Consider the following 24147-nt stretch of genomic DNA (forward strand, 5'->3'; position numbering starts at 1 on the left):
CCCTGGCCTCAGGAAAGACAGTGATCCAAAAAGGGCTAATCAAGAATCTTTCAACAGGCTGTATATGTAAGCTTTGGAAGAGGGCATTCCATTTTCCAAATCCTATGCTGAAAGTTCAGTTAGCGTAGCCTGGAAAATGTGGATGACCATTCTGCTCTACCGACAATAAAGCCCACAGAACAACAGGAGCCTTGCTAGCCTCTGAGTTTCTAGATCATGCCATTCTCTTTTTCTTTTTTCTTTTTTGATGTTTATTTATGTTTTGAGAGAGGGAGAGGGACAGGGTGCAAGCGGGGGAGGGGCAGAGAGAGAAGGAGACACAGAATCTGAAGAAGGCTCCAGGCTCTGAGCTGTCAGCACAGAGCCTGATGCGGGGCTTGAACTCATGGAACACGAGATCATAACCTGAGCCGAAGTTGAACACTCAACCGACTGAGCCACCCAGGAGCCCCTATGCTTGTATTTTTTTAAAGGAAAATATAAGTAATGTACATTTTGGCCAGCATATTTACTTTAAAATAGCCTCTGGAAGGTTATATAAAAGAAACTGGTAACACCAGCTGCTCCTAGGAAGAGGAACTAGGTAGCTGGGGACAAAAGCTATCCTTCTGTCCATTTAAGATTTTACATTACAAAGGTACTGGCTTATTCAAGAATTAAGCTAAGATTTTTCAATGGTTCCAAATGAACTTGTGAAAATATCTTGGTTTTCATGAAAAGACAGCATGTGGAATGCTATGTAACCATTCAGGCTTTACAATTAGAGACACAGCTGGCCACAAGATGCATTATAAATATTTCTCATGTATGCACAGAAGTCACGCAACTCCTAGCCTGAAACTTTTAAAAGGACTGTGTCTCTACCAGGTATACCCTTGCCCCTCACAGCCTCAAGTGCTTTGGATTTGTGTCAAAATCCACACAGAATGAGAAGAGAGAAAATGCTTCTCCTCCAAATCATTCACAACTGATAGCAACAGGAAGGTCAATTGTGAAGACCAAAACAAAATATGTATCGAGGGTAAGGCAAACTGACAGTGTGTTTCCCACATTCCACTCCAGGGTAATAATAAAACCTACTGTCTCAAACTGAGTCCATAATTAACTCAGCTGCTGGTGTCACCTTAAGGTGTTCTAGGCGCCCAAACTACTGCACACTCAGGGCTGATCTCTATATTAACTGCCCCATTAAAAGGAGGTGGGGCAGGGGCGCCTGGGTGGCGCAGTCGGTTAAGCCTCCGACTTCAGCCAGGTCACGATCTCGCGGTCCGTGAGTTCGAGCCCCGCGTCAGGCTCTGGGCTGATGGCTCAGAGCTTGGAGCCTGTTTCTGATTCTGTGTCTTCCTCTCTCTCTGCCCCTCCCCCGTTCATGCTCTGTCTCTCTCTGTCCCAAAAATAAATAAACGTTGAAAAAAAAATTTAAAAAAAAAAAATAAAAAAAAAATAAATAAATAAAAGGAGGTGGGGCAGGGAGCTGTGGATAAAACTTTGAAAGTTTTCCAGCAGATACACCTTTAACGTAAAACAATCAAAGCAATTAAAGGAAAGGTGTTTTTTTTGTTTGTTTTTTTTCAGTCTACAAAGGAATTTGGAGTTCTAGAATTACATATATAAGAAGATGGGGCGCCTGGCTGGCTCGGTCAGTGGAGCATGCAACTCAGTCTTGGGGTTATGAGTTTGAGTCTCACGCTGGGTGTAGAGAATACTTAAAAATAAAATCTTTAGGGGCGCCTGGGTGGCTCAGTCGGTTAAGCGGCCGACTTCGGCTCAGGTCATGATCTCGCGGTCCGTGAGTTCGAGCCCCGCGTCGGGCTCTGTGCTGACAGCTCAGAGCCTGTGTCTCCCCCTCTCTGATCCTCCCCTGTTCATGCTCTGTCTCTCCCTGTCTCAAAAATAAATAAAACGTTAAAAAATAAATAAATAATGGGGCGCCTGGGTGGCGCAGTCGGTTAAGCGTCCGACTTCAGCCAGGTCACGATCTCGCGGTCCGGGAGTTCGAGCCCCGCGTCAGGCTCTGGGCTGATGGCTCGGAGCCTGGAGCCTGTTTCCGATTCTGTGTCTCCCTCTCTCTCTGCCCCTCCCCCGTTCATGCTCTGTCTCTCTCTGTCCCAAAAATAAATAAATGTTAAAAAAAAAAAAAAATTTTTGAAAAAAAAAAAAAATAAATAAATAAATAAATAAATAAGTAAGTAAGTAAGTAAGTAAGTAAGTAAAATCTTTAGGGGTGCCTGGGTGGCTCAGTTGGTTAAGTGTCCGACTTTGGCTCAAGTCATCATCTTGCGGTTCCTGAGTTCGAGCCCCACATGGGGTGCTGTGCTGACAGCTCAGAGTCTGGAGCCTGCTTGGGATTCTTTGTCTCCCTCGGTCTGCCCTCCCACATTCTCATTCTGTCTCTCAAAAAATGAATAAACATTAAAAAAAATCTTAAAAAAAAAAAAAAGAAGAGCAATTTATCATCCCCTGGCAAAAATCACATCCAGTCAGTAACAGTCTCTCCAAACCCCCTCCTTCACTAGTCATTAGGATGAATTAGCATCAGGCTTTAGGGTAAACTAAAACCACCATGGAGATACCACTTCAGTAACCATAATGGCAGCTACTCTGGGCCAGAAACTCCCTGTGAGGTTTTTTATGCTACTTGTAACTCTAAACGTGGAGGCCTCATCAGTTTCACATCCCCCAGGACATGAAGGATCTAGCACAGCAAGTGAGATCTCAGAATTCCTGAACTCAAACAAGGTCTGCTCCTTTAATAAAAATGTCTGCGGCTAAGGGTAGATCAACCGGCAATCTTCCCTTTCCATTAAATGAGCTCTAACAGTGACAGGCAACCACACACAGAGACACAGAGACACAGAGACACAACCACACACAGTTCCACTATCAGTAACGTCCTTGACCCTCACCTCAACCTCAAAACCAGAATCAGAAAGAGAACCATGTTTTTAGAGTGGAAAAAAACCCAACTTACCCTTTCTCTATTAAACCAACAAGAGAAAAAAGAAGCACTTTCAGCTTAGATGGGGAAAAAGACCCCACCAACTCACAGCCCCTCTCCCCTCATCTTCCAAGTAGCTGCAAGCCTCCACCAACAAGGCCAACATCAGTCTCCAGTCTTTGGGAAAGTGTTTTTCTGTTTTGTGTTGTTTGTTTTTTAAGGCAAATGGCACAACAAGAACTGATTTATCAACACCAGCAAATATTCATTTTTGTTTAGACTCATTCTACCTGAAGAAGGAAGCTGCTACTTACGGTGTTGATTTATAGGAAGACTCTGGATATGACCTTCTGTCATTCACTTTACCGTTGGAGGAGTAAGCCATGGGGCTGTCCACTCTTTCCACATAGTCAGAAGGGGGAGGAGGCATGTCTTGTGTGCCAGCAGAAATATTTTTAACCTACAGAAACAAACCCAAGAGATACAATTATCATTGAGCCTGTAATTTAAAGGGGAAAGAAATGGAAGAAAAATATCAGATATAAAATTACCTAATACTTATTGGGCTCATTAAATACTATTAACCTGTAATGACTATCTTGTTAGTGTAAACAATCAAATCAGTATTGTTACCAACACACAAATGATGCCAATTCGTTAGCTTAACAAGTCCAGAATGAATTACAAAAAAGGAAAAAAAAAAAAAAATCACAATGACCTGACTCTTATCCTGATGTGATTAGGCAGAATCATTATCCATGGTAATTGTTCCACCCCACATTTGAAAGATTAATCTCATCGTTTTAAGTTTATTTATTTATTTTTGTGAGACAGAGAGCATGCTCATGCACAAAGCAGGGAAGGGGCAGAAAGAATCCCAAGCAGGTTCCACACTGCTCAGAACCCTTGAACTAGGAGATAGGACCTGACTGAAACACCCAGATGCCCCTAATCTCATTTTTTCTAGGCTAGGTCTGGGTTAGGCAAGAATTTTCATTTGTAGCAAGTTCTAAGGTAATGTTTATGCTGTAGTCTGGGCACCACACTTGGAAAACCACGAATATAGGACAAAAGACACTGGATCTTCTTCTTTTTTTTTTTTTTTTATTAACGTTTATTTATTTTTGAGACAGAGAGAGACAGAGCATGAACGGGGGAGGGGCAGAGAGAGAGGGAGACAGAATCTGAAACGGGCTCCAGGCTCTGAGCTGTCAGCACAGAGCCCCACACGGGGCGCGAACTCAGAGGCTGCAAGGTCGTGACCTGAGCCGAAGTCGGATGCTTAACCGACTGAGCCAGCCAGGCGCCCCAAAAGACACTGGATCTCTTAACCCATCCACACTAAATATGTAATGTTAAAACCACAGAAGAAATTAAGAAGCTTAAACTGATGATTTCTGCTATAGTTCTTTGTTTTGTTTTTTTAATCTTTATTTTTGAGAGAGAGAGAGAGAGAGAGAGAGACAGACAGACACACACACACACGTACACACATACACACACAGAATCCAAAGCAGGCTCCAGGCTTTGAGCTGTCAGAACAGAGCCCGACGCAGGGCTCGAACTCACGAACTAAGAGATCATGACCACAGCCAAAGTCGATGCTTAATGAACTGAGCCACCCAGGTGCACCAGGTGCTACAGTTCTTTAATAAGAGATTTATTTTCCTTTAACATACATTCTCAATGCCTCTATTCTTTTTTTTTTTTTTAATTTTTTTTTCAACGTTTATTTATTTTGGGGACAGAGAGAGACAGAGCATGAACGGGGGAGGGGCAGAGAGAGAGGGAGACACAGAATCGGAAACAGGCTCCAGGCTCCGAGCCATCAGCCCAGAGCCCGACGCGACGCGGGGCTTGAACTCACGGACCGCGAGATCGTGACCTGAATGCCTCTATTCTTAATAGCCTACACAGTAGAGTCCACGATCACTGCCTTCCTTCTCTACTTTACTACCTATTCCATTCTGACATGTAAGTGAATTTGTCCTAGAAGGTAACACACGTTGAGATTATGCACTGTTAACGTGAAAGATTTCCCAAAGGATCTGTCGGAGAAAAATTTAAATTATCAGTAAGCATTGCCAATTAGATTCACAACATTTTTTACAAAGTTTACTTATTTATTATTTTTTTAGTAATCTCTATATCCAGCATGGGGCTTGAACTCGTAACCCTGAGATCAAGAGTCACATGCTCGTCTGACTGAGCCAGCTAGATGCCCCTAGATTCCCAATATTGACTGTTGGAGTTCAGGTGGTAGATCCAACACTTTCTATTTCATTTCCAATCTTTAAGTTGTTATATATTACTCTGCAAATAATAACTGAGAAACCCAGGTAAGTCACTTAGTTTTACAAAGTAATAGAAATAAGGTGTGGGAAAAACTAAAAGTAACTCCACAAAAATTAGTAATGTGAAAAAGAGCAACTTTTCAAAAATAAGGAGGAAATTACTGGTTTAGCTTGGTAATGAAAACAATGACATGAGATTAACTTGAGCTCACTGTAGATCTGCCAACGACAAGTTCTAGAAAGTCTGTCTCTTTTCTTCAAGAAATAGGGAAACTACCACTTTTATTCAACATAGTACTGGAAGTCGTAGCGGCAGCAGACAAGAAAAAGAAGTAAAAGGCATTCACATTGGTAAGAAGTAAACTTTCACTATTCGAAGGTGACATGATTGTACATATAGAAAACCCTAAAGACTCCACCAAAATACTACTAGAATAAATGAATCCAGTAAAGTTGCAAGATACAAAATCATTATAGAGAAATCTGTGGCATTTCTTTTTCTTTTTTTAAACACTCCTTTTTTAAAAAAAAAAAAAAGTTTATTTTGAGAGACAGAGCAAGCAAGTGAGAAGGAGGGGTGGAGACAGAGGGAGAGAGAGAAAATCCCAAGCAGGCTCCACACTGTCAATGCAGAACTTGATGTGGGGCTTGAACTCACAAACCATGAGATCATGACCTGAGCTGAAACCAAGAGTCAGACGCTTAACAAACTGAGCTACCCAGCCACCCATGTTGCATTTCTATGCACTAATAATAAAGTAGCTGCAAGAGAAATTAAGAAAACATTCCCATTTACAATTGCACCAACGGGTATAAAAAATACCTAAGGAATAAATTTAACCCAAGAGGTGAAAGACCTGTACTCCAAAAACCATTAAAAAAATTGATGAAAGAACTTGAAGATGACACAAACAAATGGAAAGATGTTACATGCTCATGGATCAGAAGAACCAATATTGTTAAAATGTCCATACTACTGGGGCGCCTGGGTGGCGCAGTCGGTTAAGCGTCCGACTTCAGCCAGGTCACGATCTCGCGGTCCGGGAGTTCGAGCCCCGCGTCAGGCTCTGGGCTGATGGCTCAGAGCCTGGAGCCTGTTTCCGATTCTGTGTCTCCCTCTCTCTCTGCCCCTCCCCTGTTCATGCTCTGTCTCTCTCTGTCCCAAAAATAAATAAATGTTGAAAAAAAAAAAAATTAAAAAAAAAAAAATGTCCATACTACTCAAAGCAATCTATAGATGTAATGCAATCCCTATCAAAATATCAACAGCGTTGTTCACAGAACTAGAATAATACCAAAATTTGTATGGAAACACAAAGACTCCCAATAGTCAAAACAGTTTTGAGAAAGAAGAAAGCTGGAGGTGTCACAATTCCAGATTACAAAATATACCAAAAAGCTGAAATAATCAAAATAGTACGGTACTGGCACCAAAACAGACACATAGATCAATCGAACAGAACAGAGAGTCCAGAAACAAACCCAAACTTATATGGTCAATTAATCTACGACAAAGGAGGCCAAAATATGCAATGGGAAAACACAGTCTCTTCAACAAATGCCACTGGGAAAACTGGACAGCTACATGCCAAAGAATGAAACTGGGCCACTTTCTTACAACATACACTAAAATAAACTCAAATGGCCTAAAGACCCAATTGTGAGACCATAAAACTCCCAGAAGAAAACATAGGCAGTCATCTCTTAGGCATCAGCCACGAAAACATTTTTCTAGATATATTTCCTGAGGTAAGACAAACAAAAGCAAAAATAAACTACTGGGACGACACCAAAATAGAAAGCTTTTGGACAACAAAGGAAACAATTAACAAAACAAAAAGGCAACCTACTGAACTGGAGATTTTTGCAAATGATATATCCAATAAGGGATTCATATCCAAAATATATAAAGAATTTACACAACTCAACATCAAGTAAAACCAAATAATCTGATTAAAAAATGGGTCGAGGACCTGTTAAGCATTTTTCCCAAAAAGACAAACAGATGGCCAACAGACACATGAAAAGAGGTTCAACATCACAAATCATCAGGGAGATGCAAATCAAAACCAAAATGAGGTATCTCCTCACACCTGTCAGAATGGCTAAAATAAAAAAGAAGTAATAAGACAAAACACCAAAAAATAATAACAAAAGGATAAGAAATTGGCGAGGATGTGGAGAAATAGGAACCCCTGTGCACTACAGGAGAGAATACAAACCGATGTATCCTCTTTGAAAAACAGTATGGAGGTTCCTCAAAGAATTAAAAACGGAAAGGCCATATGATCCAGGAAGTCCACTAGTGGCTATTTGCTCAACAAAAATAAAAACACTAATTTGAAAAGATACATGCACCTCTACGTTTACTGCAGCATTATTTACAATAGCCAAGACACGGAAGCAACCAAAATCTCCACTGACAGATGAACAGGTAAAGAAGATGTGACATATACGCACAATGGAATAATATTACTCTGCCATAAAAAAGAAGGAGACCTGGCCATTTGCAACGACATGAATGGACTTGATATTACACTACGTGAAATAAGTCAGATCAAGAGAAATACCTTATCATTTCACTCATATATGGAATTTAAGAAACAAAACAGAGAAAAAAGACAGAAAAACAGGCTCTTAAATACAGAGAACAAACTTCCGGTTGCTAGACGGGAGGTGGTTGGGGGGATAAGTACATTCAAGAGGAATAAGGGGTACAAAGTTCCAGTTACAAAATAAGTCACAAAGATGAAAAACACAGCATAGAGGGTATAGTTAATAAGACTGGAAAAATCTTGCTTGGTGACAAATGGTGATTTCACATCATGAGGAGCATGGAGTCAAGTGCAAAATTGTTGAATCATTATGTTGTACAATGTAACACTGTATGTTAATTATACTTTAAGAAAAAAAAAAGAAACTCGGGGTGGGGGGAGAAACTACCTACTTCATAACATTCTTTTGACAATCAAATCGGATGACAAGGTCTCATATTTAGCACAGTACCTTGATGAGGATTGTAAAACCTCACAAGATGCTGGATTCTGAAATTAAAGCTACTGGATCTAAACAAAGAATTTTTGTAAGTATTTGAAGGTGACTTTTAATGGGATTATTTTGCTATTATAAATCCTTGCAATTAGGTTCAGCATCAATGCAGTGTATTTCCCTGAAACACACACACTTTATGCTTTGTTTTCCATTATGCATAGCATCAAAACATGACCTCCTCCTTTCCTACCAAGGAAAGGTATGTGTTATTGCAGCACCACTTTATATGAGGTATTCTTTTTTTAAAGTTTATTCATTTTTGAGAGAGACAGACAGTGTGAGTGGAGAGGGATAGAGAGAGAGGGGGAGAGAGAATCCTAAGCAAGGTCTATGCTGTCAGCGCAGAGCCTGATGCAGAGCTCGAACTCACGAAACGATGACATCATGAACCTGAGCAGAAACCAAGACGCGGATGCTTAACCGAATGAGCCACCCAGGCGCCCAGAACACAAGGTATTCTTGATTGTTTAAAGAAAAGAATGGAATTATTTTCTTCTGAAAGTGCAGTTTGTCTGCAACTGGGAAACCAGTGGGTAGGTTGCAAGGGAGTGTGCTTAGATGTCACCACAGCAGGGACAGGGACAGGTGGGAACCACTCTTGGCTCCCACTGAATTCCCTAGGACTTGACACCATCAGCCAAGCTTCACAGGCACATGCGTTGCCAAGTCAAAGGTCTATTCTTATTCTGGACACTTCATCAGAATTTAAAACGACCTCCTTTTTGGGGCGCCTGGGTGGCGCAGTCGGTTAAGCGTCCGACTTCAGCCAGGTCACGATCTCGCGGTCCGTGAGTTCGAGCCCCGCGTCAGGCTCTGGGCTATGGCTCGGAGCCTGGAGCCTGTTTCCGATTCTGTGTCTCCCTCTCTCTCTGCCCCTCCCCCGTTCATGCTCGGTCTCTCTCTGTCCCAAAAATAAATAAAAAACGTTGAAAAAAAAATTTTTTTTAAATAAAAAAAAATAAAACGACCTCCTTTTCTTAAAAACTCATTTAACCCTTTTCCAGGTTTTCCCCCTTTACAACCTGAACGGAGACTGCAAAGCTCTACTGACTCTGGCAAAGCCGAAACCAAAACTTTATTAAAAAAAAAAAAAAGATGCCTGGGTGTCCTTGTAAACTTCTTACAGCCTGGAATGGAATGTCCTTCCCCTTTCTTTGCCAGCTAATCCTTAATTGGGCTTCAAGTCTTGGCTCACTACTCCCTGGAGGCTTTGCACACATGTCCCTGCTGGGAGAGGCACCCACCTGTCCTCCTAGCTCCCTGAACACCTGTGCACACAAGCCTCCCACCAGAGCACTCGTGCACTGCGGAACAACTGCCCCCACACAGTATGATGGCTTGCTCCCATGGTCTCTAACTCCAGGGGGCAGTGCGCTTTCTTAAAGCCACCACTGCCTGCCTGCTTACAATGCGCCAAACAATGAACTGACAGATAGTTTAGTAGGCTCGGCCTTACAGGTAAGTACTATTTTTCCCTTTTTAGAAATGAGGAAACTATGACAACTTTCCCAAGGACCTACACCTAGTAAATGGTCATGTGGGACTTAAATACACCACTCACGTGAAAGCCTCTGTGACAATCCACCATTGCAACCTGGGCAGCCTCCTACATTCCCCTTCGGGTTTCCAGAGCCCAGCACGGTACCTGGCACAAATCAGGAGCCCAGAGTTGTTGCCTAAAGGTTACCTTATTTATTACTGCTGTACTTCTACACTGTGTATATTCGAACGTCTTATCAAATGCAGCTGCTCTGAGCTGACCTTTATCTCTTAGAGTCAGCAGAACTGGACTAGCCTGACCAACTTCACCCTCCAGCACAGGGCTCCCATTTCTTAAACCTTTTTTTACACACATGCACAAAAAATTCCAAGGCAGCGCGCTTGTTTTGCCAGAACACATATTCAAGTTAGAACAATGGAGGGAAGATTAATTATTAATATGGCCGCTGCAAGAAGGGCATGCAAATTTATGATGCATTGCAGATTAAAAAAAAAAAAAAATCCCCAGCCAGGCCCAAAGATGAATAAGCAGCAGTCTTTGTCTTTAAAAAGGAGCCTAATGGGGCGCCTGGGTGGCGCAGTCGGTTAAGCGTCCGGCTTCAGCCAGGTCACGATCTCGCGGTCTGGGAGTTCGAGCCCCGCGTCAGGCTCTGGGCTGATGGCTCAGAGCCTGGAGCCTGTTTCCGATTCTGTGTCTCCCTCTCTCTCTGCCCCTCCCCCGTTCATGCTCTGTCTCTCTCTGTCCCAAAAATAAATAAAAACGTTGAAAAAAAAATTTAAAAAGGAGCCTAAGAATCTAGAGGCCGAGGTGAAATGTATTTGTAAAAACAAGGAGTAAGGTATTTGTTTCCTGTTTACACTTCATTTTTCCCAAAGAAGCTAAAATACTGCGTTCCTCATATTACCAATGACAAGTGAGTATAAACCTGCTGCTTTCAAAGGACAGAAGGGGGGAAGCCCCAGTAGGGCCTGACCAGGTGACAGTGATTTACACAAGGAGTCTTCAGCCTGTGTTCCTGGGGTGAGCAAATGGATTTCTGAGCTTCACTGTATTACGGACAGGGTGCCCAGCCCACCCACAAAACCTGATGATGTGACTTGCTTTTTTTTTTTTTTTAATGTTTTATTTATTTTTAAGGGGGTGGGGGGAGAAGGGCAGAGAGAGGGACAGAAGATCTGAAGCAGGCTCTGCACTGACAGCAGCGAGCCCGATGTGGGGCTTGAACTCACAAATGGTGAGATCATGACCTGGGCCAAAGATGCTCAATGGACTGAGCCACCCAGGCGCCCCTAGCTAAAGTTCTTTAAAACAAGCAAACAAACAAAACCAATCATTCTAATGACTGTAGTAAATTTTTAAAGCTTTAGAACCAGAGAAAAATGAGGCTTAACGCTATAGAGCAAACGGTGAACAATTTTCCTCCAATAACTTAAGAAAAGCTCTGTCTCCCTCTCTCTCTGCTCTTCCTCCACTCATGCTGTCTCTGTCTCTCAAAAATAAAATAAAACATTTTTAAAAAATTAAAAAAAAAAAAAAGAAAAGGGGCGCCTGGGTGGCTCAGTCGGTTGGGTGTCCGACTTCAGCTCAGGTCATTATCTCACAGCTCCTGAGTTCGAGTGCCGCGTCGGGCTCTGTGCCGACAGCTCGGAGCCTGGAGCCTGCTTCGGATTCTGTGTCTCCCTCTCTCTCTGCTCTTCCCCCACTCATGCTGTCTCTCTGTCTCTCAAAAATAAAACATTTTTTAAAAATTAAAAAAAAAAAAAAAGGAAAAGCTCTAAGATATTAGGGTCAAAAGAAAGCGGAGTGAAACGTTAAGTAAGTAAAATTTGTCTTTTAATTACTGACGGGAAAGAAAAGTTTGAGAGTCCATCAAGCCTGGAGATGTGGCTCGGAAGCCCAGTGGACTCTTGGGCCAGGCAGGAGGGCTGATCCAGCACACTCCCACCCCAGGGCCCTCCGGTGGGGAGGAGACCTAAGTGAAGGGGGAGGGACACTGCAGGCAGCAGAAACCCACCCAGCGGGGCCCAGCTGGCTTCCCTTAACTGGGTTCTACTTGACGAGGTGCTGGCAGTGGCACCCCATCCCACCCCACCCCAGACTTTCAAAAAGAGAAAAACAACTGGAGTGGCTCAGTCGGTGAAGCGTCTGACTTCGGCTTGGGTCACAATCTCACGGTTCCTGAGTTCGAGCCCTGCACTGGGCTCTCTGCCATCAGCCCAGACCCCCCTTCTGATCCTCTGTCCCCTTCTCTCGGTGCCCCTCCCCCACTCATTCTCTCTCTCAAAAATAAACGTTAAAAAAAAGGGAAAAACAAGACACCAGAAAGAAACACAGACACGCTAAGAGGCTGCGGAGAAAAAGCACACCTAACCAACCAAAAGAATGACTCAGACTCACTATTGAGACTAACTTCAAAAAAGCACAAGTACTCAGAGAGACCATGTCTACAGAATACAGTGAATTAATTTAGCGTGATACACAGGGCAGATTCACTGAGATTCATATTCCAATCAAGAAAGAACTAAAGTGCTTGTGAAATGTCAAAATGAAACACACTGAAATCAAATAATTTCAAAAGATCTTCACAAGAGGTCATTATAATGAGGACAAATTTTTATTCCAAATTTAATTATCAGAAGAGTTCTGATCACACACTTGTGAAAAAAAAAAATCTTGGTAACAAATGACATCTAACACTCCTTGGAGAGTTCATGAAAACATCCTAAATCCCCATGGGGTGTCAAGAGGCACACAAAGAGCTAGGCTCCAGAACAGCTGAGCTCCAAACACCTGTCCTCCTCACTGTGACTTCCTCACCTCACAAAGCCATCTCCACCCTCATTTGTGCCTATACGGACTCCTGAGCAGCCTCCTGACCCCGAATCCTTGAAGTCAAAGATGGCATAAAAAGGTCAAAAAACTTTTAGGTCTCTCTGAAAGAAAACTTTCTAGGGGCAGCTGGGTGGCTCAGTCGTTCGAGCACCCGACTTCAGCTCAGGTCATGATCTCGATGTTCACGGTTTCGAGGCCCAGGTCGGGCTCTGTGCTGACAGCTCAGAGCCTGGAGCCTGCTTCAGATATTATTTATCTCCCTCCCTCTCTGCACCTCCCCTATTCACACACTGTCTCTCTCAAAAATAAATAAAACATTAAAAACAATTTTATTTATTTTAATGTTTATTTATATTTGGGCAGGGGCGGGGGGGGACAGACAGCACACAAGCTGGGTAGGGGCAGAGAGAGATGGAGATAGAATCTGAAGCAGGCTCCAGGCTCTGGGCTGTCAGCACAGAGCCCGACATGGGGCTCGAACCCACGAGCTGTGAGATCATGACCTGAGCCGAAGTTAGACTCTTAACTGACTGAGCCACCCAGGTGCCCCCAAAATAATATTTTTTTAAAGAAAGAAAACCTTCTTCTCTCAAAACTAAGTTTAGGGAAACACTTCTCTCCATGCAAATTAATGTCATTTGGAATTAGTACAACCAAAAAGGCGCAATGACAGCCATCCCCCACTTTTCTCTTCGTCCTGTCTTCATTCCTTGATCACATAACACAAGAAAATATCAGGCTAGGCCTGCATCCAGCTGGTGGTAGCAATGTGACAAAAGTCACCTATCTCTAAGAACAAAAGGGAAAGGTCTGCATTTAAGTATCGATCATGTGCCTACATGTGCCTACGAAACCTGACACTGTTTATTACTCACCACCGCCTGGTGAGATAGGGTTATCTCCATTTTCAGATGAGGAAATTGAGCCTCTAAGGTTAAATTAATTTGCTCACGGTCACATGGTAGAGACAGGATTGGAACCCTCGGCCACCTGACTCCAAAACCAGCTCTTTCTGGCATAACATACTCATGTTCTCGAGGTACTGACTATTCCCTGTAACAAAAGGAACCATTTTTCTCAATGCCTTAACTCCTCACCACACCCTAATGGGATATGATGTGAATCCATTTGAAGTTTTACTTACCAATTAGACTAACACTGTTAGAGCAGCTTTCGACACAAAATTACTGTGGATTAAACTGACTTGAAAATTAAAAAGAATACATGCTGGGGCACCTGGGTGGCTCAGTCGGTTAAGCATCCAACTCCTGGTTTCAGCTCAGGTCATGATCTCACAGTTCATGCGTTCGAGCCCCACATGGGGCCCTGTGCTGACAGTGTGGAGGCTACTTGGGATTGTTTCTCTCTCTCCCTCTCTCTCTGTCCCCCCTCCCCCTGCTTGCTCTGTCTCTCTCAAAACAAAACAAAACAAAACAAAACAAAAACACAAGAAACACAAAATACAACCTAAAATGAATACGTGCTTTATCACCAGGTGCCTTTGTTTAGAACAGAGCGTAGGAACACCACCCTCAAAAAGGGAAACAGAAAGGCTTTTCCTGCTTGGTAATTAAAAGTGGAGAAACACATCAGACATCAGAGAGAAGAGCACTGTAATCTCAAAGTACCATCGCCAGTCTTTACAACCTGAGGTCCCCCTTCCCTTGCACTACAAGTTCTCAGAACAGTAAGTGGTCCAACTCGTTTTTCCTGTTTGCTGTTATTTTATACTCACAGATGCTCCCTCCACAGGAACCTCAAAATTGCCTCGGGAAAGTACCCTCAAAGGTTTTTCCACTCTTGGTTGCCTGAAGGCAATGCTCCCAGATGTACAAATCCCACAAACGAAGAGATCACGGATGGACGAGGCTTGAGCACAGTCTGATTAACCACACGGCACTGAGGATTTAGCAAGCACAAGGGCCCCTACCCAAATGCACGCTGCCCACAGGGAAATATTAATATATACCAGCCAAGATGAATTCTGCAGCTCCCTCAGAGTCAAGGAGTTGTTCGAGCTTCGGCAGGGGGTGCAGTGGAGAAACTTTACACTCAGTCTGTGATCTCCTTCTAGGCCCTCTTGTTCTAGTAACAGAAATCCTGGCGCAGACTGTATTTTAATAGGCACGTAGCTTGTGCCGGCACACGGCAACAGGTGTGCCACAAGGCACAGAACACCTTGGTCCTCAGAGCCTGTGGTCAGTCCACGTCTGGGGATCCAAATCCCCTTTCAGTTTACTCTATTGCTCTGTACGACAATACCATTTTCTGAGTATGCCATGGGTTGGAAAAGGCCTCACCTTAACTCAACAGCTCTCTGGGCTTGCAGTGTTCCAGCTGCAGCTTTGGTTCTCAAAGTGTCCCCAGACCAGTAACATCAACTTGGCCCGAGAACTTGTTAGAATCACCAATTCTCATGCCCCAGTCCTGAAAATGAGAAACCACGGTGGGTGGGGTCCAACAGGATGTTTTCACCAGCCCTGCAGGTGATGCTGATGCTTGCTAAGAACAGCTGAGGGAGGACACAACTTTCCTCCAGCCATGGACAATACCTACTGCTAACTTAGCATTAACAGCGGGGCTGGAAACCTAGGAATCTCTGCTTTCAGACAGCCACAGACACACCCACTGGCGAGAGCACACACTCTACCACCTACCTCGCCATTCATTACAACTCTCTAAACCGGCTCTCCAGGATGCCTTGGCCCATCCGCCACCCCGTTTCCATTGACGGTGGTGCTGGGACAGACGGGGCTTTCTGTACTCCACGCTGTTGAGTGCTAGGTCAGTAGATGGATAGGCCACTTCCACTTTTGTTCCATTTTGTCCCCTGTAAGGCCACAGGTAACAGCACCATCCTTCCCGCAGTGAGAACCTAATGTCCTGATAGTCGGCAGCCCATAGGACTACTGGTACATTAAAGAATGCTGGCACTGGTTGAAAATTAAAAAGGCGTTCAAGTTTCTTTAGATGTCTGATGCTGATTACCACCACCGGCTAGTCCCAGCCACCTGCCCCACACCCACCTGCCTCCCCACTCGGTGTGCAGGGACATAACAAGCAGAGCCCGCCTGCGACCTTTAGGAAAGCCGTTGTTATTTTATTTGTGGCAAGCTTATAAATAAGGAAAGGATTAAGTTAAAGTGAACCAACATTAAAAGTATTTATATTTTGGGTATTCTTTTTTTTTTTTTAATTTTTTTTTTCAACGTTTATTTATTTTTGGGACAGAGAGAGACAGAGCATGAACGGGGGAGGGGCAGAGAGAGAGGGAGACACAGAATCGGAAACAGGCTCCAGGCTCTGAGCCATCAGCCCAGAGCCTGACGCGGGGCTCGAACTCACGGACCGCGAGATCGTGACCTGGCTGAAGTCGGACGCTTAACCGACTGTGCCACCCAGGCGCCCCTATTATTTTGGGTATTCTTACCCGAGCTTCCTTATTCCAGCTCTCCGTGCAAACACTGACAATTTCACTCCAGCTAAAATTTACTGTGTGTTAATAAACTATGTGCTGGTCCTGACCTAAGCCCTTTAATCATGACCACATCAGCTTGTCTGCAGATGAAACCTTTATTTTCATTTACATATGAAGAACCTATTAAATGAACAGATAAAACCACCTCAGGGCAAAGTGATTTCCTTCATCAGAGTCCAAGGAAACCAAAAGCCAACCAATGCTGACCATAAAGGACAGGGGCCAAGATGTACATCAGGATCCTGCCCCCTTTCTCTACAACCAGCCAGATCATCCTCTCTATCCTGACAGGTCAAAAGCTGAAAACAATACTACATCGATGTTGCATCACCATGTCAAAAACCTTAAAAATTTCTAGAAATAAAACTACCCAGATAACAAAATTATTAGCCTTCAGACTTAAGTATTTCCAACTTAAAAACAGGATCTTGTTTAACAGACTTCATTTACTACTTGATAACAATGGAGAAATGAGTCAATGGCCTGTTCTTTCCAAACTTACTCTATTCTTGCTTCTGAAACAGATCAAGTGATGTGACAAGAAAAAGGGTGCAAATTAGGAGCCGTGCAGGAAATACTAGCTGAGAATGGCTAAGCTGGTTTGTAGCAGATAAGCACCTTACACATATACACCTCATTTTAATCTGTCAGTTTGACTACGTAAGTGCTATCTTCCCCAATTCTGCTGGCAAAGAAAACTAAAGCTCAGAGGTTTTCAGAGGAAAAAACAACAGACCCCAAAACACAAGTTATAAGGCAAATACAATCCTTGTCCTGCTGATTATGATGTCAGGTTTGAGTCAAACTGCTGGAGCCCTCTGCAAACCTCAGTCTCTCCTTCTGCAAGAAGAGCGCCCACACCGTCAGGATTGCAGTTAGGATAATAATCATGTATAAAGTGGCTAGCCTTATAATGGTTACTTAGGAAATGCTGGTTCCTTTCTTTCTTTTGCTGTGATTTTTTTTTTTTTTTTTTTTATAGCTTTGTTGCCAAAATTAAAATGTGAAGCTCAAACCCGAGTCAGTTGATGTACTACACCGGTGAGAGCCCTGAGAAAGTCGTCTAAACAACAGCGGCCTATTCCTGACCCACTAAGTCACCACCCTGGCTGCCATCTAATTAGCGTGTCCGCCTGGCAGACCCACAGCTGCCTGCAGGTAAGGTCACTGAGGCAGACTGGAGGACCTCATCCTAAGGTCCCAGACCTCCCTCAAATTGTTTCACTTTACCAAAGCCAAATCAAAAGTCATTCCCAGGAGCGCCTGAAACTGAGGTTCTTAACTTTGTTTCTATTGCACCGGAACGCTGTAGGTATCAATGAAAACTAACCTCAAGTGCACACCTCTTACAATCTACGCTTTAATAATTACCACTGGCGTATGCTTTCCCAAGGCCAGGCCCCGTTTATGAGTATTTACTTAAAGAAAAATGAGTCTGTATGTCTTGGTATTTATATTTATGACCTTCGGAAAGTGTGTATGTGTGGGGGGGGAGAGATCTGAGCACAAAGATCAACAGGAAATACTCATTTTCACAGGCTAATGAATATTAGTCCTTCCCGTGGCTCTGGCACCATGGCTGAACAGTGCGCCCCCATGACACTGTCCCCTGCCCTGTGGTAAGAATCCCAGCTCAAGCAGGGGCCCAAAGGGATCTGAGCAGCACGACACCCTCCTGGGAGGAGCCGACAGAGCACAGAGGGGCACTGGAGTGAAGCAGGCACATTCAAAGCTGCTCAGGAAGTCATCCTAAGCTCTTCCAAAGGCACTCTGAATGTGAACCTGGCTACATGTCCAGATGTTATCAAAAATAAGAGGGCAGTTACAATTAATTCATGTACTACGTATTGTTTCCAGAGCCCTGTTTCTCTAGAAACCATCTCCCTATGCCACACAGTAACTGTGGGAAATGCCATCTGCCATATTATGTGATGAGGGCCCTCCCTGGAGCACAGCAGGCTGGTGTACAGATGGTGACCCGACCCAGGCCTTATCAGGGCCCTTCCCCGGCCCGGTCTTAGATGAAGCATTAATATGAAAAACTCCAGAGGAAACATGCTGGATCACAGAATTTTTAAAGTTAAAATACAACTCAATCTTCACTTAGGATATTGGTAAACGTTAGACTGGTAATGTCCAGGGCAGGGCAAAGATGCTGAGAAATTAGCACTCTCACATCACATACTGTCAGAACTAAACAGCTTTTCACAATGAGGCAATTTCGCAACACCTAACAAAATACAAAACTTGTACACTCGACGAACACTTCGAGAAATCTATCTTATACGAGCAAGGGCACATGAAGACACGTTTAAGAATGTTCACTGCACCGTTATCTCCAAGAGCAAACAACCGGAATCAATCAAAATGTCCATCAACAGGGGGGATGAATCATGGTATCCTCATACCGTGTAATACCCTACAGCTGCTAAAAGCAATGAGGTACATGGGTTCTGTACCGACAGACTTAGTTATTTTAAGGATTTTACAAAGTTAATTCACTGTAACAAACCCATGAGGTGGATGCAATTACCATCCCCATTTTAGAGATGGGAAAGCTCAAGCACAGACACGGAAGACCCTGCCAGGCCTCACAAAATCAACGGGCAGGGCTGGACTGGGACCCAGGCAATTTGGCTCCACACTTCACACCCACTCTACTATATTGTACTGGTTTTGTGTCTGCAACCGTACACATGGAGGGAGTCTAAGATGAGGACTTGGGGGAGGAGAAGCATCCACACTACAATAGTAAGAAGTCCCTAATCTCAAAAAAATTACATTGGAGGGAACAAAGGAGTGTCTTAGAATGTATAACATCAGTAACAATAAAAACAGGATATATATCTGTCTGTTAAACGTCACTGCCCCAATGCGAAACAGAGGGAGAGGGGTGGGAACTCCCCCCGCCCTTTTTTTTTTTAAATTAAGTAGGCTTGGGCCACCTGGGTGACTCAGTTAGTTAAGCATCTGACTTTGGCTCAGGTCATGATCTCACAGTTCATGAGATGGAGCCCCGTGTCAGGCTCTGTACTGACAGCCAGGAGCCTGGATCCTGCTTCGGATTCTGTGTGTGTCTCTCTCTCCCAATCTCAAAAACAAAAAAAAATTTAAAAATTTTTAAATTAGTTAATTAATTAATTAGGCTCTATGCCCCAGTTGGGGCTTGAACTCACTACCCTGAGATCAAGAGCCGTATGCTCTACCAATTGAGCCAACCAGGTGCCCTTTCTTCCTTTTTCCTGTATTGCTTGTGTTTTGTTACAATAAGTATGTACTCTTTTCACATTAAGAACTTCTTGCAAACCACCACAAACAAAAGTCATTATTTTAAAATGTCAAAAATTGAAAAAAATAACAGCAGGGATTGGCCAAATAACCTGTACCATGGAATGTTACTAGAAAAGGTGTGTGGACAGAATTTCATACATCACTGATGTTGTATAAAGTGGTACAACCACTCTAAAAGGCAACTTCAGTGTTCAATTTCTCAATATTTATCAAAATTATAGACACATATATCCTCTGACTCAGTAATATTACTGAGTATTAGTAGGATACTCTGGGAAATCTATCCTAGAGAAGATTGTGTACACATGTACACAAGGTAAACAAAGATTTTAAATCATATCATTGTTTGTAAAACTAAATAGCAAATGTAACCATCAATGACTTTGGTGACATAAAATCATGGTACATCCATACCAGGATGAGGCTCCTTAAAAACTGGGAAGAAAGTTCATCAGGATACACTGTAAAGCAAAAAGGGCAAGGTATGAGCAGAATGGTGTGATCACTACACTAACTTTTGCGTAAATAAGCAGGGAGTCTATTTTTCTTCGGTTTTATTTTTGCAAAATAAAACCATGAAGCGCATGATAAAAAACTAAGAGGAGTACCTAGAAGAGTGGGAAGGGGGGGGGAGAGGAAAATACCTAAAAAAAGAGAAGATGGGCACACAAGGATGGCAAGGAGACATTTCCTCAAAAACCTGTTTTTAAATTTTTATTATTTTTTAAGTTATTATTTTAATTCTAGTTAGTTAATATATAGTATTCTATTAGTTTCAGGTGTACAATATAGTGATCCAACACTTTCACACACACCCGGTGCTCATCACAAGTGCCCTCCTTAATCCCCATCACTTACTTAACACATCCCCCTAACACCCTCCCCTCTGGTAACCTTCAGTTTGTTCTCTATAGTTAAGAGTCTGTTTCTTGCCTTGCCTCTCTCTTTATTTTCCCTTTGCTCATGTCTTATTTCTTAAATTCCACATGAAATCATATGGCACTTGTCTTTCTCTGGCTGAATAACTTCACTTAGCATTATACTGTCTACTCTAGCTCCATCCATGTCATTGCAAATGGCAAGATTTCATCCTTTTTTTATAGTTGAACAACATTCCATTGTATATATATATATATACCACATTGTCCTTATTCATTCATCAATAGACACTTGGGCTGCTTCCGTATTTTGGCTATTGGAAATAACGCTGCTATTAACATAGGGGTGCATGTATCCCTTTAGAATTAGTGTTTTCTTATCCTTTAGGTAGGCAAACACCCAGGAGTGCAATTGCTAGATCCTAGGGTAGTTCTGTTTTTAAGTTTTTGAGGAACTTTCATACTGTTTTCTTCAGTGGCTGCACCAGTTTGCATTCCCACCAGCAGTGCACAAGGGTTCCTTTTTCTCCACATCCTCACCATCATCCGTTGTTTGTGTTGTTGATTTTAGCCATTCTGACGGGTGTGAGGTGATGGCTCATGGTAGTTTTGATTTCTTCTTCCCTGATGATGAGTGATGCTAAGCATCCTTTCAGGGGTCTGTTAGCCATCTGTATGTCTTCTTTGGAGAAATGTCTCTTGATGTCTTCTGCCCATTTTTAAATTGGATTATTTGTTTTTTGGATGTTGAGTCTTAGAAATTCTTTATATATTTTGGATACTAACCCTTTATTGGATATGTCATTTGCATATATCTTACCCCATTTCATAGGTTGCCTTTTAGTTTTGTTAATTGTTTCTTTTCCTGTGCAGAAGCATTTTATTTTGATGTAGTCCCAATAACTTATTTTTGCTTTTGTCTCCCTTGCCTCAGGAGATGTATCTAGAAAAATGTTCCTATGGCCGATGTCAGAGACATTGATTCCTGTGCTCTCTTCCAGGATTTTTATGGTTTCAGGTCTCACATTTAGGTCTTTAATCCATTTCAAGTTTATTTGTGTGGATGATGTAAGAAAGTGGACCAGTTTCATTCTTTTGCACGTAGCTGTCCAGTTTTCCCAACACCATTTGTTGAAGAGACTTTTTCATATTGCATATTCTTTCCTCCTTTGTTGAAGATAAATTGACCATATAATCACGGTTTATTTCTGGGCTGTCTATCCTGTTCTGTTGATCTTTGTGTCTATTTTTGTGCCAGTACCATGCTGTTTTGATTACTACAGTTTTGTAATACAATGTGAAGTCTGGAATTGTGATTTGTATACAGTCTTTTCTTTTTCAAGATTGCTTTGGCTATTTGGGGTCTTCTGCGATTCCATACACATTTTAGGATTGTTTGTTGTAATTCTGTGAAAAATGCTGGTGTTATTTTGATAGGGATTGCATTAAATGTGTAGACTGCATTGGGCAGTATAGACATTTTAACAATATTAATTCTTCCAATCCATGAGCATGGAATGTCTTTCCCTTTCTTTGTGTCATCTTCAATTTTTATCATCAGTGATGTCTTTCACCTCTTTGGGAAAACCTTTTTTTTCACTGTAATTCTGACCAAGGGATCTTTTTAAAGGGGATACTTAGGAAAGTTTCTATTTTGCCAAAAAATACAAAAATTAAAACAATATCATACTGATAGATGCAACAATATAAATGCATCTCGGGCGCCTGGGCGGCTCAGTCAGTTAAGTGTCCGACTTCAGCTCAAGTCATGATCTCATGGTCCGTGAATTTGAGCCCCACATCAGGCTCTGTGCTGACAGCTCAGAGCCTGGAGCCTGCTTTGGATTCTGTGTCTCCCTCTCTCTCTGCCCCTCTCCCCACTCACACTCTGTCTCTCTCTCTCTCAAAAATAAACATTAAAAAAATTTTTTAAATGACTCTCACAGACAATATGTTCAGTGAGCACAAAAGTACACAGTACATAATTTCATTTATATGAAATTTAAGAACGGCAAAACCAATTGATGTGACAGAAATGACAGAGGTCACCACCCTCTAGAGGATACTGAGAAGAGGCATGAGGAAACCACGGACACCAGAATGAACTATGTCTTTATCTCTTTGATCACGACCATGATCTCATGATCATAAGCCACGCAATTAGTGTACCTGCTGTACTTTACTCTGTGTATGATACGTTGTACTTCAATAAAATTAAGAGTATCAAAAATGTTTTTGAGGAATATTTAATGATGTCATAAAAAGCCTACAATATAATGTTAAATCAAAAAATAGGATTTTAGGGTGCTTGGGTGGCTCAGTCAGTTAAGCATCTGACTGGCTCAGGTCATGATCTCGAGGTTCATGAGCTCAAGCTCCGCATCAGGCTCTGCTGTCAGCGCAGAGCATACTTTGGATCCTCTGTCCTCTTCTCTCCCGCTCCTCTGCTTCTGCTCTCTCTCAAAAATAAATTAATGCTTTAGGGGCGCCTGGGTGCCTCAGTCAGTTAAATGTCCGACTGTGGCTCAGGGCATGAACTCGCGGATAAGCCCCATGTCAGGCCCTGTGCTGACAGCTCAGCTGAGCAGCCTACAGCCTGCTTCGGATTCTGTGCCCCTTCCGTGCTTGTGCTCTCTCTCTCTCTCTCAAATAAATAAATATTTTAAAAAATAAATAAAATAAAAAATAAACATTAAAAAAATATAAGATTTTACATAGTGTACCTGGATGGCTCAGTCAATTAAGCATCCGACCCCTGAGTTAGGCTCAGGTCATGACCTTACAGTTTGTGGGTTTGAGCCCTGTGTTGGGCTCTGCTCTGATAGTGAGGAACCTGCTTGGGATTCTCTCTCCCTCTCCTGCTCGTGCTTAGGCTCTATCTCAAAATAACTAAACTTTTAAAAAAATTCTATTAAAAAAATAGGATTTTACACTGATGGGGAACATAGTCCTACTTCTTCGGATTCAGATTAAGAAGGTGCAGGAGAGGCTGGGGTATGACAGAAAATACATGAGAACTGTAACTAAGGGTGGAAGAATTTTCTTGATAGCTCACTGTATTTCAAAATCTCTAGTTACCAATCAGATAAAATAAATTTTAAAAATACACACACACACACACACACACACACACACACACACACACACTTTAATTCAGAAAAAGTACCAACTACATCTGGAATTTGAGGACATAACAGAAAAAAATAAACACGTGCAAACTTAATTAAAAGAACCTTCAAATATTTAATCTACAACGTTGGTACAAACTGAAGTGACTGACTGACTACAAAGGACCAGGTTAACACCCAAAACAATGTGCAAACATGGCCTGCTTATTTTACAAAGTACAAGATATCCAGAAGGGGAAGGGAAAAAAAACAACTCGAAAATTCCCTAGGAAGGCAGAGAAACCATTGTACTGGAGATTCAGAGACAGGAAATTAGCGAGTTGCACATTTTCCCCACACATAATACTTAAGAGCTGAAACCTGCTTACAACTCTTAAGGCTCAACTTTTGAGGCATCTTTGCTCAAAGTTTCCGATACTACAGATTTTAAAATCCAGGAAAGGCAGTAAGATCTAATAAAATAATGAACATCTAAACCTACCCTAACATATAGGGAAGGAGTAAACTAATATTCAGTAGCTAATTAATTGTTCCTCTGGTAAGTTTTTCTTCCCCTCTCCCCCACCAAAAAGAAACAAAACAAAACAAAAAACATTAGTAGCTATATGGGGAGTATCTGGTCTTAGTTCTCTACAACGAGAATTCAAATTATAATCCTTAGTACAAATAATCAATGCTAGAGTTTTTTACCATTATTTTAAGCACAGATTATTTTTATATTAAAAATACGTAGACCCTTGGGGCACCTGGGTGGCT

General features: G+C 42.4%; 1 protein-coding gene across 2 annotated transcripts in view; it reads right to left on the reverse strand.

Annotated features, from left to right (window-relative positions):
- Window positions 1-24147, reverse strand: part of OCLN (occludin) — a 58236-nt gene that overhangs the window by 13255 nt on the left and 20834 nt on the right. For both annotated transcript variants that reach the window (XM_086699480.1, XM_025924401.2), the window contains exon 5: window positions 3253-3398. In XM_086699480.1, the coding sequence (XP_086555606.1) occupies window positions 3253-3398 (146 nt within the window). The remainder of the gene's footprint in view (window positions 1-3252; window positions 3399-24147) is intronic.

The sequence above is a fragment of the Puma concolor genome, chromosome A1 (assembly GCF_028749965.1).
Source record: "Puma concolor isolate L17-30 chromosome A1, mPumCon1.1.hap2, whole genome shotgun sequence".
NCBI lineage: Eukaryota > Metazoa > Chordata > Mammalia > Carnivora > Felidae > Puma > Puma concolor.